At 41.6% G+C, this 13,484-nt stretch overlaps 1 protein-coding gene across 4 annotated transcripts in view; it reads right to left on the bottom strand.

Moving 5' to 3' along the window:
* The window catches only part of LOC110489640 (zinc finger protein 236), a 109,375-nt gene that overhangs the window by 33,912 nt on the left and 61,979 nt on the right, over positions 1-13,484 (bottom strand). For all 4 annotated transcript variants that reach the window (XR_005036684.1, XM_036948247.1, XM_036948253.1 and 1 more), the window contains exon 18: positions 4,067-4,218. Coding sequence is in view for 3 of the 4 variants with exons in the window: in XM_036948247.1 (XP_036804142.1) it covers positions 4,067-4,218 (152 nt within the window). In the remaining variant the exon portion in view is untranslated. The remainder of the gene's footprint in view (positions 1-4,066; positions 4,219-13,484) is intronic.

Below are 13,484 nucleotides of genomic sequence, written 5' to 3'. Positions count from 1 at the left end.
ATGATCTTCACAAAATAGATGGCATCATGAGGGAGGACAATTATGTGAATATATTGAAGCAACATCTCAACATATCAGTCAGGAATTTCAAGCTTGGTCACAAATGGGTCTTCCAAATGGACAATGACCCCAAGCATACTTCCAAAGTTGTGACAAAATGGCTTAAGGACAACAAAGTCAAGGTATTGGAGTGGCCATCACAAAGCCCTAACCTCAATCCTATAGAAAAATTGTGGGCAGAACTGAAAAAGTGTGTGCGAGCAAGGAGGCCTAAAAACCTGACTCAGTTACACCAGCTCTGTCAGGAGTAATGGGCCACAATTCACCCAACGTATTGTGGGAAGCTTGTGGAAGGCTACTCAAAACATTTGACCCAAGTTAAACAATTTAAAAGCAATGCAACCAAATACTGATAGAGTGTATGTAAACTTCTGACAGACTGGGAATGTAAATAAAGAAATAAAAGCTGAATTAAATAATTCTCTACTATTATTCTGACATTTCACATTCTTAAAATAAAGTGGTGATCCTAACTGATCTAAGATGGAGAATTTTTACTAGGATTAAATGTCAGGAGTTGTGAAAAACTGAGTTTAAATGTATTTGGCTAAGGTGTATGTAAACATCCGACTTCAACTGTATTTTAAGGGATTTTTACTGAAGTACTTTACACCATTGGGTTTCCCAAAGCATTTGTGGCTATAATATTGTAATTTTCTCCACAACCCAGCTGCACAGCCAAGAGAGAGAAACAATTATGAGATCGATATTTGACTGTCATACGTGAATGAACAGAATTCGTAAAATTAAGCACTTTGCTGTCCTGCGAGAGGCGTGAGTCTGGGTCGGCCAGATAAAAAGCATGCTATTTTAACTACAGTGGCAAGAAAATGTATGTGAACTCTGGAATTATCTGGATTTCTGCATAAATTAGTCATAAAAAAGCCAAACAGTCTGCTTAAACTAATAACAAATAAATGGTTATATTTTTCTTGAATACATCATTTAAACATTCACAGTGTAGGATGGTAAAAGTATGTGAATCCCTAGGCTAATGACTTCTCCAAAAGCTTATTGGAGTCAGGAGTCACCTAACCTGGAGTACAGTCGTTGCCAAAAGTTTTGAGAATGACACAAATATTAATATTAAAGTCTGCTGCCTCAGTTTGTACGATGGCAATTTGCATATACTCCAGAATGTTATGAAGAGTGATCAGATAAATTGCAATTAACCACTCTAGGCTAGGGGGCGGTATTTTCACGTCCGGATGAAAAGCGTGCCCAAAGTAAACTGCCTGCTACTCAGGCCCAGAAGCTAGGATATGCATATTAGTAGATTTGGATAGAAATCACTGTGAGTACAACAGAACTTATTTGTCAGGCGAAACCCCGAGAACAAACCATCCACTCTCTTTTCAATGAGTTTTCTATAGGGATCTGGATTTCTAAGTCACTTGCTTGCAGTTCCTATCGCTTCCACTGGATGTCAACAGTCTTTAGAAATTGGTTGATGTTTTTCCTTTGTGTAATGAAAAAGTAGCCCTGTCCAGAACAAGGGTCGAGTGAAATGTACTGTTTGATAGAGGCGTGTGACCTAAAAGCACCCCCCACTTTGTTTTCGTCGGGTATTGAACACAGTTTATCCCATCTTAAATTTTATCGATTATTTACGTTACAAAATACCTAAAGTTGTATTTGGAAAGTTGTTTGAAATGTTTGGACAAAGATTACCGGTAACTTATGAGATATTTTGTAGCCATGTTGCGCGAGTTGGAACAGGTGTTTTCCTCGATCAAATGCACCAAATAAATTGACATTTTGGATATATAACGACGGAATTAATCGAACAAAATAACCATTTGTGATATTTATGGGACATACAGTGGGGCAAAAAAAGTATTTAGTCAGCCACCAATTGTGCAAGTTCTCCCACTTAAAAAGATTTTCTATGGGGTTGAGATCTGAAGACTGGCTAGGCCACTCCAGGAGCTTGAAATGCTTCTTACAAAGCCACTCCTTCATTGCCCGGGTGGTGTGTTTGGGATCATTGTCATGCTGAAAGACCCAGCCACGTTTCATCTTCAATGCCCTTGCTGTTGGAAGGAGGTTTTCACTCAAAATCTCACGATACATGGCCCCATTCATTCTTTCCTTTACACGGATCAGTCATCCTGGTCCCTTTGCAGAAAAACAGCCCCAAAGCATGATGTTTCCACCCAAGGCTTCACAGTAGGTATGGTGTTCTTTGGATGCAACTCAGCATTCTTTGTCCTCCAAACACGACGAGTTGAGTTTTTACCAAAAAGTTATATTTTGGTTTCATCTGACCATATGACATTCTCCCAATCTTCTTCTGGATCATCCAAATGCTCTCTAGCAAACTTAAGACGGGCCTGGACATGTACTGGCTTAAGCAGGGGGACACGTCTGGCACTGTAGGATTTGAGTCCCTGGCCGCGTAGTGTGTTACTGATGGTAGACTTTGTTACTTTGGTCCCAGCTCTCTGCAGGTCATTCACTAGGTCTGTACAGTAAAGCATCCTGAGACCATTCATGTGTGGGGTTGCTTCTCAGCCAAGGGAGTGGGCTCACTCACAATTTTGCCTAAGAACACAGCCATGAATAAAGAATGGTACCAACACATCCCCCGAGAGCAACTTCTCCCAACCATCCAGGAACAGTTTGGTGACGAACAATGCCTTTTCCAGCATGATGGAGCACCTTGCCATAAGGCAAAAGTGATAACTAAGTAGCTCGGGGAACAAAACATCGATATTTTGGGTCCATGGCCATGAAACTCCCCAGACCTTAATCCCATTGAGAACTTGTGGTCAATCCTCAAGAGGCGGGTGGACAAACAAAAACACACAAATTCTGACAAACTCCAAGCACGGGCTGCCATCAGTCAGGATGTGGCCCAGAAGTTAATTGACAGCATGCCAAGGTGGATTGCAGAGGTCTTGAAAAAGAAGAGTCAACACTGCAAATATTGACTCTTTGCATCAACTGCATGTAATTGTCAATAAAAGCCTTTGACACTTATGAAATGCTTGTAATTATACTTCAGTATTCCATAGTGACATCTGAAAAAAATATCTAAATACACTGAAGCAGCAAATTTTGTGAAAATTAATATTTGTGTCATTCTCAAAACTTTTGGCCACGACTGTACAATCATTGAGATGAGATTGGAGATGTTGGTTAGAGCTGCCCTGCCCTATAAAAAAACAACATTTGAGTTTGCTATTCAACAAGAAGCATTGCCTGATGCGAACCATGCCTCAAACAAAAAGAGATCTCAGAAGACCTAGGATAAAGAATTGTTGACTTGCATAAAGCTGGAAAGGGTTACAAAAGTATCTCTAAAAAGCCTTGATGTTCATCACTCCACAGTAAGACAAATTGTCTATCAATGGAGAAAGTTCAGGGCCTGGACACCTTGCAATCATCGTCGGAAAAATTAATTCTTAAGTGTATCAAAATATTTTGGCTATGTCCGCCAATTGAAGTTCAAGAGAAGTTGGGTGATGCAACAGGACAACAACCCAAAACACAGAGGTAAATCAACAACAAAATGGCTTCAACAGAAGAAAATAAGCCTTCTGGAGAGGCCCAGAAGTCCTGACCTCAACCCGATTGAGATGCTGTGGGATGACCTCAAGAGAGCGGTTCACACCAGACATCCCAAGAATATTGCTGAACTGAAACAGTTTTGTAAAGAGGAATGGTCCAAAATTCCTAATGACCGTTGTGCAGGTATGATCCGCAACTACAGAAAACATTTGGTTGAGGTTATTGCTGTCAAAGGAGGCTCAACTAGTTATTAAATCCAAGGGTTGACATACTTTTACCACCCTATACTATGAATGTTTAGAAGGGTGTTCAATAAATAAAGAATTGTTTGTGCATTATTAGTTTAAGCAGACTGTGTCTGTCTACTGTTGTGACTTTCTGTGATCAGATCAAATGTTATGACCAATCTATGCAGAAGTCCAAGTAATTGCAAAGGGTTCACATACTTTTTCTTGCCACTGTATGCAGGCGTGCTGAGGTACACTGTTCTTACCTGTGTGTGTGTTGAGGTGGGACTTGAGGACCCCTGCTGAGACGAAGCATCGGCCACAAATGTTGCAGCAGTAGGGTTTCTCTCCTGTGTGGGAGCGCACGTGTTGCTTCAGATGGCTGGACTTCTTAAAAGGTTTATTACACATGGTGCACCTGGGGGGAATCAAACACACAGGTCGTGTTCATTAGGAATCAAACTCAAGAAAACAGACTAAAACAGGGAGGGACTAACTGACCACCAAAAGGAAACACTTATTTGGTCTGTTGCAAAACCTTCTCCATCGCATGCCCTAATGAACACAACCATTATATAATAGAGACGGTCTGTTTCTGTCAATGAGATGTGTACCAATAAAGCTCCTATGAAGTCACAAATCATCAGTTAACAATACTGACAACAGGAATCATTTCAAAATTCCACCACCAATTCACAAAGCAAGTTGGGGTTTATAAAAGTACATCAGACTTTTTGTGAAGTGGGATAATTGAAAACCAAACCTTTCTTTGGAAAGGTCACTAACTCAGGCCTATGGCATCTGTTTGTGCTTTCTGTTTGGAAGGTGTGAGTTATGGGTTGAAGCTAAAAATTGCAGAGTACTGCGGCGCAGCATGCATGTTGCAGCAGAATTCTATGGCAAGTGTGAACCACTGGTACCATTTATTCTAGTTAGTGCTAGTTTGACTACCAGAGAGCATCTTTGAGAAGCATTTGATAGCCTTCAAGTGTCTGTACTAGAGAATGCAGGCAAGTGGGAAACCGGGGTTCAATTCCCTGATGGGGAGGAAGGAGTAGGCTGTCCTTGTAAATAATAATTTGTTCATAACTGATTCCATGTGTGTTATTTCATAGTTGTTTCATAAATGTCTTTTATAATGTAGAAAATAGTCCAAATAAAGAAAAACCCAAAACGTTTGACTAGTACTTGCTTATTTAATTTGATTAATATTATGTTGTTTCTATTCCAAGAAAAAATTAAAAACCCTCTGGTTTGCCATTAGGATGGAACAGAAATATCACAATGTACAACGTAACGGTCGGGAGTACATTACTGGGCTATTTAGCTAAAGAATCCCAGTGTTGTGCAGGCACGCAGGACACCGGGGTTCAATTCCCCGACGAGGAGGAAGGTACTAGTAGGCTGTCCTTGTATATAAGAATTTGTTCTTAACTGACTTGCCTAGTTAAATAAAGGTAACACTAAGAGCATAACATTTCTTCACCCTAATTTTCGAATTCTAGTCTTAACCAACACCCAAACAGAGATTCAGTGAAAATAAAAAATCTCCTTGATTTATCAAGACCAGTCCCCATCTCAGAGCAGCGCGAAAAGTGCTAAAACAGTTGTAGGCTATTGCTTCTAAATTAATAATAATAATCAAATTGTTGAAAAATAACAATATTTTGGAGATGATTTTGTTTTCAAATAACGTAAAATGAGCGAGAAAAAGGCCAATCTTGAACATGGGGTGAGACAATGTTACTAATTTGTAAATAAAGCCAGTTTATTATTTAGTATTATTTATTTCTGTTTTTAGAGGGAGAGAAAACAAAAACCCACAATCATCTCACGGGTCTCCCAGTAGAGGGCGGCGCGGGTATTGAATCAGCATCTGTAGCAACACAGCTAATAATCCTGTCTTATACAGCGCCTGAGTGGTGCAACGGTCTAACGTGACCGGTCGGGAGTGGCCTACAGTACAACAGTAAGAGCAAAATAATCCTAACAAAATAAAAACCTTAGCGTAACAACAGTTTTAGTAAGTAATACTGAAGGCGTCCACAATTATCAGTTTCTATTTAGGTTTATGTCGCCCATTCATTGTCAGTTAGAGACACAGTAGGACTCAAAAGCATAATCAGTGCTCTAACTCCCCCTTGTGCTGGTCTGGAGCAATGAAGTGGTGACGCAGGGTACTGTACTAAACCACAAATGACCTCTAAGTCCAGCAACATAAATCACAAAACTTTAAGTGGAGCAACCACTGCCTGCACAGCCTTTACAATGAGACAGAGAGAGATAATCAACCCATATACAGTGGGGAGAACAAGTATTTGATACACTGCTGATTTTGCAGGTTATCATACAATGTGATTTTCTGGATTTTTGTTTTAGATTCCGTCTCTCACAGGTGAAGTGTACCTATGATAAAAATTACAGATCTCTACATGCTTTGTAAGTTGGAAAACCTGCAAAATCAGCAGTGTATCAAATACTTGTTCTCCCCACTGTATGAGAGGTGTATGTGTGTACTTATCTAAACAAGATGTGGAGTCTAATTTTGATACATATATAGGACTCCATACAGAGCATTACACCCAAACTGAAGTCGCACTATACCACACACTATACTCTTTTCTCACTGTTAAAACCTTGGTCTTGATTACATCTGTGTCGTATCTGAAGGAGACAGTTCAGTAGTTTACAATGTCAAATATATACAGTGCCTTGCGAAAGTATTCGGCCCCCTTGAACTTTGCGACCTTTTGCCACATTTCATGCTTCAAACATAAAGATATAAAACTGTATTTTTTTGTGAAGAATCAACAACAAGTGGGACACAATCATGAAGTGGAACGACATTTATTGGATATTTCAAACTTTTTTAACAAATCAAAAACTGAAAAATTGGGCGTGCAAAATTATTCAGCCCCTTTACTTTCAGTGCAGCAAACTCTCTCCAGAAGTTCAGTGAGGATCTCTGAATGATCCAATGTTGACCTAAATGACTAATGATGATAAATACCATCCATCTGTGTGCAATCAAGTCTCCGTATAAATGCACCTGCACTGTGATAGTCTCAGAGGTCCGTTAAAAGAGCAGAGAGCATCATGAAGAACAAGGAACACACCAGGCAGGTCCAAGATACTGTTGTGAAGAAGTTTAAAGCCGGATTTGGATACAAAAATATTTCCCAAGCTTTAAACATCCCAAGGAGCACTGTGCAAGCGATAATATTGAAATGGAAGGAGTATCAGACCACTGCAAATCTACCAAGACCTGGCCGTCCCTCTAAACCTTCAGCTCATACAAGGAGAAGACTGATCAGAGATGCAGCCAAGAGGCCCATGATCACTCTGGATGAACTGCAGAGATCTACAGCTGAGGTGGGAGACTCTGTCCATAGGACAACAATCAGTCGTATATTGCACAAATCTGGCCTTTATGGAAGAGTGGCAAGAAGAAAGCCATTTCTTAAAGATATCCATAAAAAGTGTTGTTTAAAGTTTGCCACAAGCCACCTGGGAGACACACCAAACATGTGGAAGAAGGTGCTCTGGTCAGATGAAACCAAAATTGAACTTTTTGGCAACAATGCAAAACGTTATGTTTGGCGTAAAAGCAACACAGCTGAACACACCATCCCCACTGTCAAACATGGTGGTGGCAGCATCATGGTTTGGGCCTGCTTTTCTTCAGCAGGGACAGGGAAGATGGTTAAAATTGATGGGAAGATGGATGGAGCCAAATACAGGACCATTCTGGAAGAAAACCTGATGGAGTCTGCAAAAGACTTGAGACTGGGACGGAGATTTGTCTTCCAACAAGACAATGATCCAAAACATAAAGCAAAATCTACAATGGAATGGTTCAAAAATAAACATATCCAGGTGTTAGAATGGCCAAGTCAAAGTCCAGACCTGAATCCAATCGAGAATCTGTGGAAAGAACTGAAAACTGCTGTTCACAAATGCTCTCCATCCAACCTCACTGAGCTCGAGCTGTTTTGCAAGGAGGAATGGGAAAAACTGTCAGTCTCTCGATGTGCAAAACTGATAGAGACATACCCCAAGCGACTTACAGCTGTAATCGCAGCAAATGGTGGCGCTACAAAGTATTAACTTAAGGGGGCTGAATAATTTTGCACGCCCAATTTTTCAGTTTTTGATTTGTTAAAAAAGTTTGAAATATCCAATAAATGTCGTTCCACTTCATGATTGTGTCCCACTTGTTGTTGATTCTTCACAAAAAAATACAGTTTTATATCTTTATGTTTGAAGCCTGAAATGTGGCAAAAGGTCGCAAAGTTCAAGGGGGCCGAATACTTTCGCATGGCACTGTATTCCCCTTATCCATCTACATCCTCCTTTCTCTTGTTTTGTCTATACCGCTAGTCGTTTCATCCTAGACGTGCATTAATAACGCATTGTGCGCTGACGTGGTAGGGGATTTTGTAAGTCTTTTTTTTGCATCTGTTCTGAGTGCCATGGGGAACAAATGAGGGAACAACTGAATAAAAGCATGACGCATTACTCAGTCCCCTTCCTGTCCCACTCTCTGTTTCCACAACGCAACAACATCAGTGGCTAGTGTCCTCTGCTACATCTGACGCACAAGTTAGTTGGAAAACTAAGAGCTTGTAGCAACACAAGCTGCCACCGTCACCTCTACAGACATCTGACGCACAAGTTAATCACAAAACAAAAAGCTTGGAGCAACACAAGCTGGCACAGTCACCTTTACAGATAGGAAGCTAGCAGAGTTAACTCATTGTCTGATTTCCAAATGGCAAAATATGGGCCATGGTCAAAAGTAGTGCACTAGATAGGGAATAGGGTGCCATTTGGGACAGTTATTTAGTTGAACATTGTGTCATATACACACAAGATGGCGCCGGAGAACAAGGCTGACGTTTGACACATTCCTAACCAGATTGTGTTTTTTTGTTAGTCTCTTTTCGTTTTTTTGTAACTTATTTTGTACAATGTTGCTGCTACTTTCTCTTATGACCAAAAATAACTTCTGGAACTCAGAACTGCGATTACTCACGACGGACTGGAAGAATCCTTTTTTTCCTATAACGAGTCCGATGTGAATGACATACTGCTTTCCTGGGAACAGGCCCAGATCATTGTCATTTGCGTGAAGAGAATGCGAAGAAAAGGGGTCCAGACGGCGGCCTGCCTTCTGAAAATTCATAGGCGATCGACTAAAACCCCAATTCTATCCATTCTGCTAGCAAACGTGCAATCTTTGGAAAATAAAATAAAATGACCTACGCGGAAGATGAAACTACCATCGGGACTATGTCTTTTTGTAAATAACAGCTGGTGCACGATATCGAAAGAAGTCTTGAGCTATTTCCTGCCTGAGGTAGAGTATTTCATGATAAGCTGTAGACCACACTATTTACCTAGAGGGTTTTCATCTGTATATTTCGTAGCTGTCTACATTCCACCACAGACCGGTGATGGCACTAAGACCGCACTGAATGAGCTGTATTCCGCCATAAGTAAACAAACAGGAGAAAACAAGCAAACAAACCCAGAGGAGGCGCTCCGAGTAGCCGGGGACTTTAAATGCAGGGAAACTTAAATCCATCTTACCAAATTTCTATCATCATGCTAAATGTGCAACCAGAGGGGAAAAAACCCTGGATCACCTATAACCACACAGAGATGCATACAAAGCTCTCCCTAGCCCTCCATTTGGCAAATCTGACCATAATTCTATCCTGCTGATTCCTGCTTAAAAGCAAAAATTAAAGCAGAAAGCACCAGTGACTCGATCAATAAAAAAAGAGGTCAGATGAAGCAGATGCTAAGCTACAGGACTGTTTTGCTAGCACAGACTGGAATATGTTCAGGGATTCCAGCGATGGCATTGAGGAGTACACTACACCAGTTATTGGCTTCATCAATAAGTGTACTGATGACGTCATCCTCACATTGACCGTACGTACATACCCCTACCAGAAGCTATGGATTACAGGCAACATCTGCACTGAGCGAAAAGCTAGAGCTGCTGCTTTCAAGGAGCGGGACTCTAACCCGGAAGCTTATAAGAAATCCCGCTATGCCCTCCAACGAACCATCAAACAGGCAAAGAGTCAATACAGGACTAAGATCAAATTGTACTACACCGGCTCTGACGCTCGTCGCATGTGGCAGGGCTTACAAACAAAACAGACTACAGCTGAGAGCTGCCCAGTGACACGAGCCTACCAGACGAGCTAAACTACATCTATGCTCACTTCGAGGCAAACAATACTAAAACATGCATGAGAGCACCAGCTGTTCCGGGAAGACTGTGATCATGCTCTCCACAGCCGATGTGAGTAAGACCTTTAACTTCTTCGATATAGGGGGCGCTCTTTTAATTTTTGGATAAAAAAACGTTCCCCTTTTAAACAAGATATTTTGTCACGAAAAGATGCTCGACTATGCATATAATTGACAGCTTTGGAAAGAAAACACTCTGACGTTTCCAAAACTGCAAAGATATTGTCTGTGAGTGCCACAGAACTAATGCTACAGGCGAAACCAATATGAAGTGCCCCAGATATTGAATGCGCTGTGTTCCAATGTCTCCTTATATGGCTGTGAATGCGCCAGGAATGAGCCTTTCTGCCGTTTCCCCAAGGTGTCTGCAGCATTGTGACGTATTTGTAGGCATATCATTGGAAGATTGACCATAAGAGACTACATTTACCAGGTGCCCGCTTGGTGTCCTCCGTCAAAATTATTGCGTAATCTCCAGCTGCGTGCATTTTTCCATTTGGTTCAGAGGAGAAACCAAACTGTCACGAATGATTTATCATCGAATAGATATGTGAAAAACACCTTGAGGATTGATTCTAAACAACGTTTGCCATGTTTCTGTCGATATTATGGAGTTAATTTGGAAAAAAGTTTGGCATTGTAATGACTGAATATTCAGGCTTTTTTCTTAGCCAAACGTGATGAACAAAACGGAGCGATTTCTCCTACACAAATAATCTTTTGGGAAAAACTGAACATTTGCTATCTAACTGAGAGTCTCCTCATTGAAAACATCTGAAGTTCTTCAAAGGTAAATGATTTTATTTGAATGCTTTTCTTGTTTTTGTGAAAATGTTGCCTGCTGAATGCTAGGCTTAATGCTATGCTAGCTATCAATACTCTTACACAAATGCTTATGTAGCTATGGTTGAAAAGCATATTTTGAAAATCTGCGATGACAGTGTTGTTAACAAAAGGCTAAGCTTGTGAGCCAATATATTTATTTCATTTCATTTGCGATTTTCATGAATAGTTAACGTTGCGTTATGCTAATGAGCTTGAGGCTATGATTACGCTCCCGGATATGGGATTGCTCGACGCTAGAGGTTAAACAGGTCAACATTCACAAGGCCACAGGGCCAGACGGTTTACCAGGACGTGTACTGCGACCATGCGCTGATCGACTGGCAAGTGTCTTCATCGACACTTTATACCTCTCCCTGTCCGAGTCTGTAATACCAACATGTTTTAAGCAGACCACCAAAGTCCCTGTGCCCAAAAACACTAAGGTAACCTGCCTAAATCGCTTCATACTCGTCGCCAAACCCACTGGCTCCATGTCATCTACAAGACCCTGCTAAGTAAAGTCCCCCCTTATCTCAGCTCGCTGGTCACCATTGCATCTCCCACCTGTAGCACACGCTCCAGCAGGTATATCTCTCTAGTCACCCCCAAAACCAATTCTTTCTTTGGCCGCCTCTCCTTCCAGTTCTCTGCTGCCAATGACTGGAACGAACTACAAAAATCTCTGAAACTGGAAACACTTATCTCCCTCACTAGCTTTAAGCACCAACTTGTCAGAGCAGCTCACAGATTACTGCACCTGTACATAGCCCACCTATAATTTAGCCCAAACAACTTCCGGTTTCCCTACTGTATTTTATTTATTTATTTTGCACCCCATTATTTTTATTTCTACTTTGCACATTCTCCCATTGCAAATCTACCATTCCAGTGTTTTACTTGCTATATTGTATTTACTTTGCCACCATGGCCTTTTTGCCTTTACCTCCCTTATCTCACCTCATTTGCTCACATCGTATATAGACTTGTTTATACTTGACTGTATGTTTGTTTTACTCCATGTGTAACTCTGTGTCGTTGTATGTGTCGAACTGCTTTGCTTTATCTTGGCCAGGTCGCAATTGTAAATGAGAACTTGTTCTCAACTTGCCTACCTGGTTAAATAAAGGTGAAATAAAATAAAAAATAAATAAAAATGACTACCGCCTCGTAGCACTCATGTCTGTAGCCATGAAGTGCTTTGAAAGGCTGGTCATGGCTCACATCAACACCCTTACTCCAGAAACCCTAGACCCACTCCAATTTGCATACTACCCTAACAGAGCCACAGATGATGCCATCTCTATTGCACTCCACACTGCTCTTTCCCACCAGGACAAAAGGTGTTCATTGACTACAGCTCAGCGTTCAATACCAGAGTGCCTTCAAAGCTCATCAATAAGCTAAGGACCCTGGGACTAAACACCTCCCTTGCAACTGGATCCTGGACTTCGTGACTGGCCATCCCCCAGGTGGTAAGGGTAGGTAACAACACATCCGCCACGCTGATCCTCAACACAGGGGCCCCTCAGGGTGCGTGCTGAGTCCCCTCCTGTACTCCCTGTTCACTCATGACTGCACGCCAGGTACGACTCCAATACTATCCTACGTTTACCGATGACACAGTAGTAGGCCTGATCACCGACATCGACGAGACAGCCTATAGGGAGGAGGTCAGGGACATGGCCGTGTGGTGCCAGGAGAACAATCTCTCCCTCAACGTGATCAAGACAAAGGAGATGATTGTGGACTACAGAAAAAAGAGGACCAAGCAAGCCCCCATTCTCATCGACGGGGCTGGAGTGGAGCAGGTTGAGAGCTTCAAGTTCCTTAGTGTCCACATCACCAAAAAACTAACATGGTCCAAGCACACCAAGACAGTTGTGAAGAGGGCACGACAAAGCCTATTCCCCCTCAGGAAACAAAAAATATTTGTCATGGGTCCTCAGATCCTCAAAAGGTTCTACAGCAGCACCATCAAGAGCATGTTGGTTGCATCACTGCCTACTATGGCAACTGCTCGGCCTCCGACCGCAAGTCACTACAGAGGGTAGTGCGTAAGGCCCAGTACATCACTGGGGCCAAGCTTCCTGCAACCCAGGACCTCTATACCAGGCGGTGACAGAGGAAGGCCCAAAAATGGTCAAAGACTCTAGCCACACTAGTCATAGACTGTTCTCTCTGCTACCGAATAGCAAGCGTTACCGGAGCGCCAAGTGTAGGTCCATGAGGCTTCTAAACAGCTTCTACCCACAAGCCATAAGACTCTTGAACATCTAATCAATTGTCTACCCAGACTATTTGCATTTCCCCCCCCCACCCCATCTTTTACACCGTTGCTACTCTCTGTTGTTATCATCTATGCATAGTCACTTTAATAACTACCTAAAACCCTTGCCAACAAGGGTTTTGCCACCAAGTACTAAGTCAATACTTATTTCCCTCATTTAAATGCAAAACAATTTATAACATTTTTGACATGCGTTTTTCTGGATTCTTTTGTTGTTATTCTGTCTCTCACTGTTCAAATAAACCTACCATTAAAATTATAGACTGATGATTTCTTTGTCAGTTGGCAAACGTACAAAATCAGCA

Source organism: Oncorhynchus mykiss, chromosome 2 (genome assembly GCF_013265735.2).
Source record: "Oncorhynchus mykiss isolate Arlee chromosome 2, USDA_OmykA_1.1, whole genome shotgun sequence".
Taxonomy (NCBI): Eukaryota; Metazoa; Chordata; class Actinopteri; order Salmoniformes; family Salmonidae; genus Oncorhynchus; species Oncorhynchus mykiss.
This window is presented reverse-complemented; position numbering and strand designations above follow the sequence as displayed.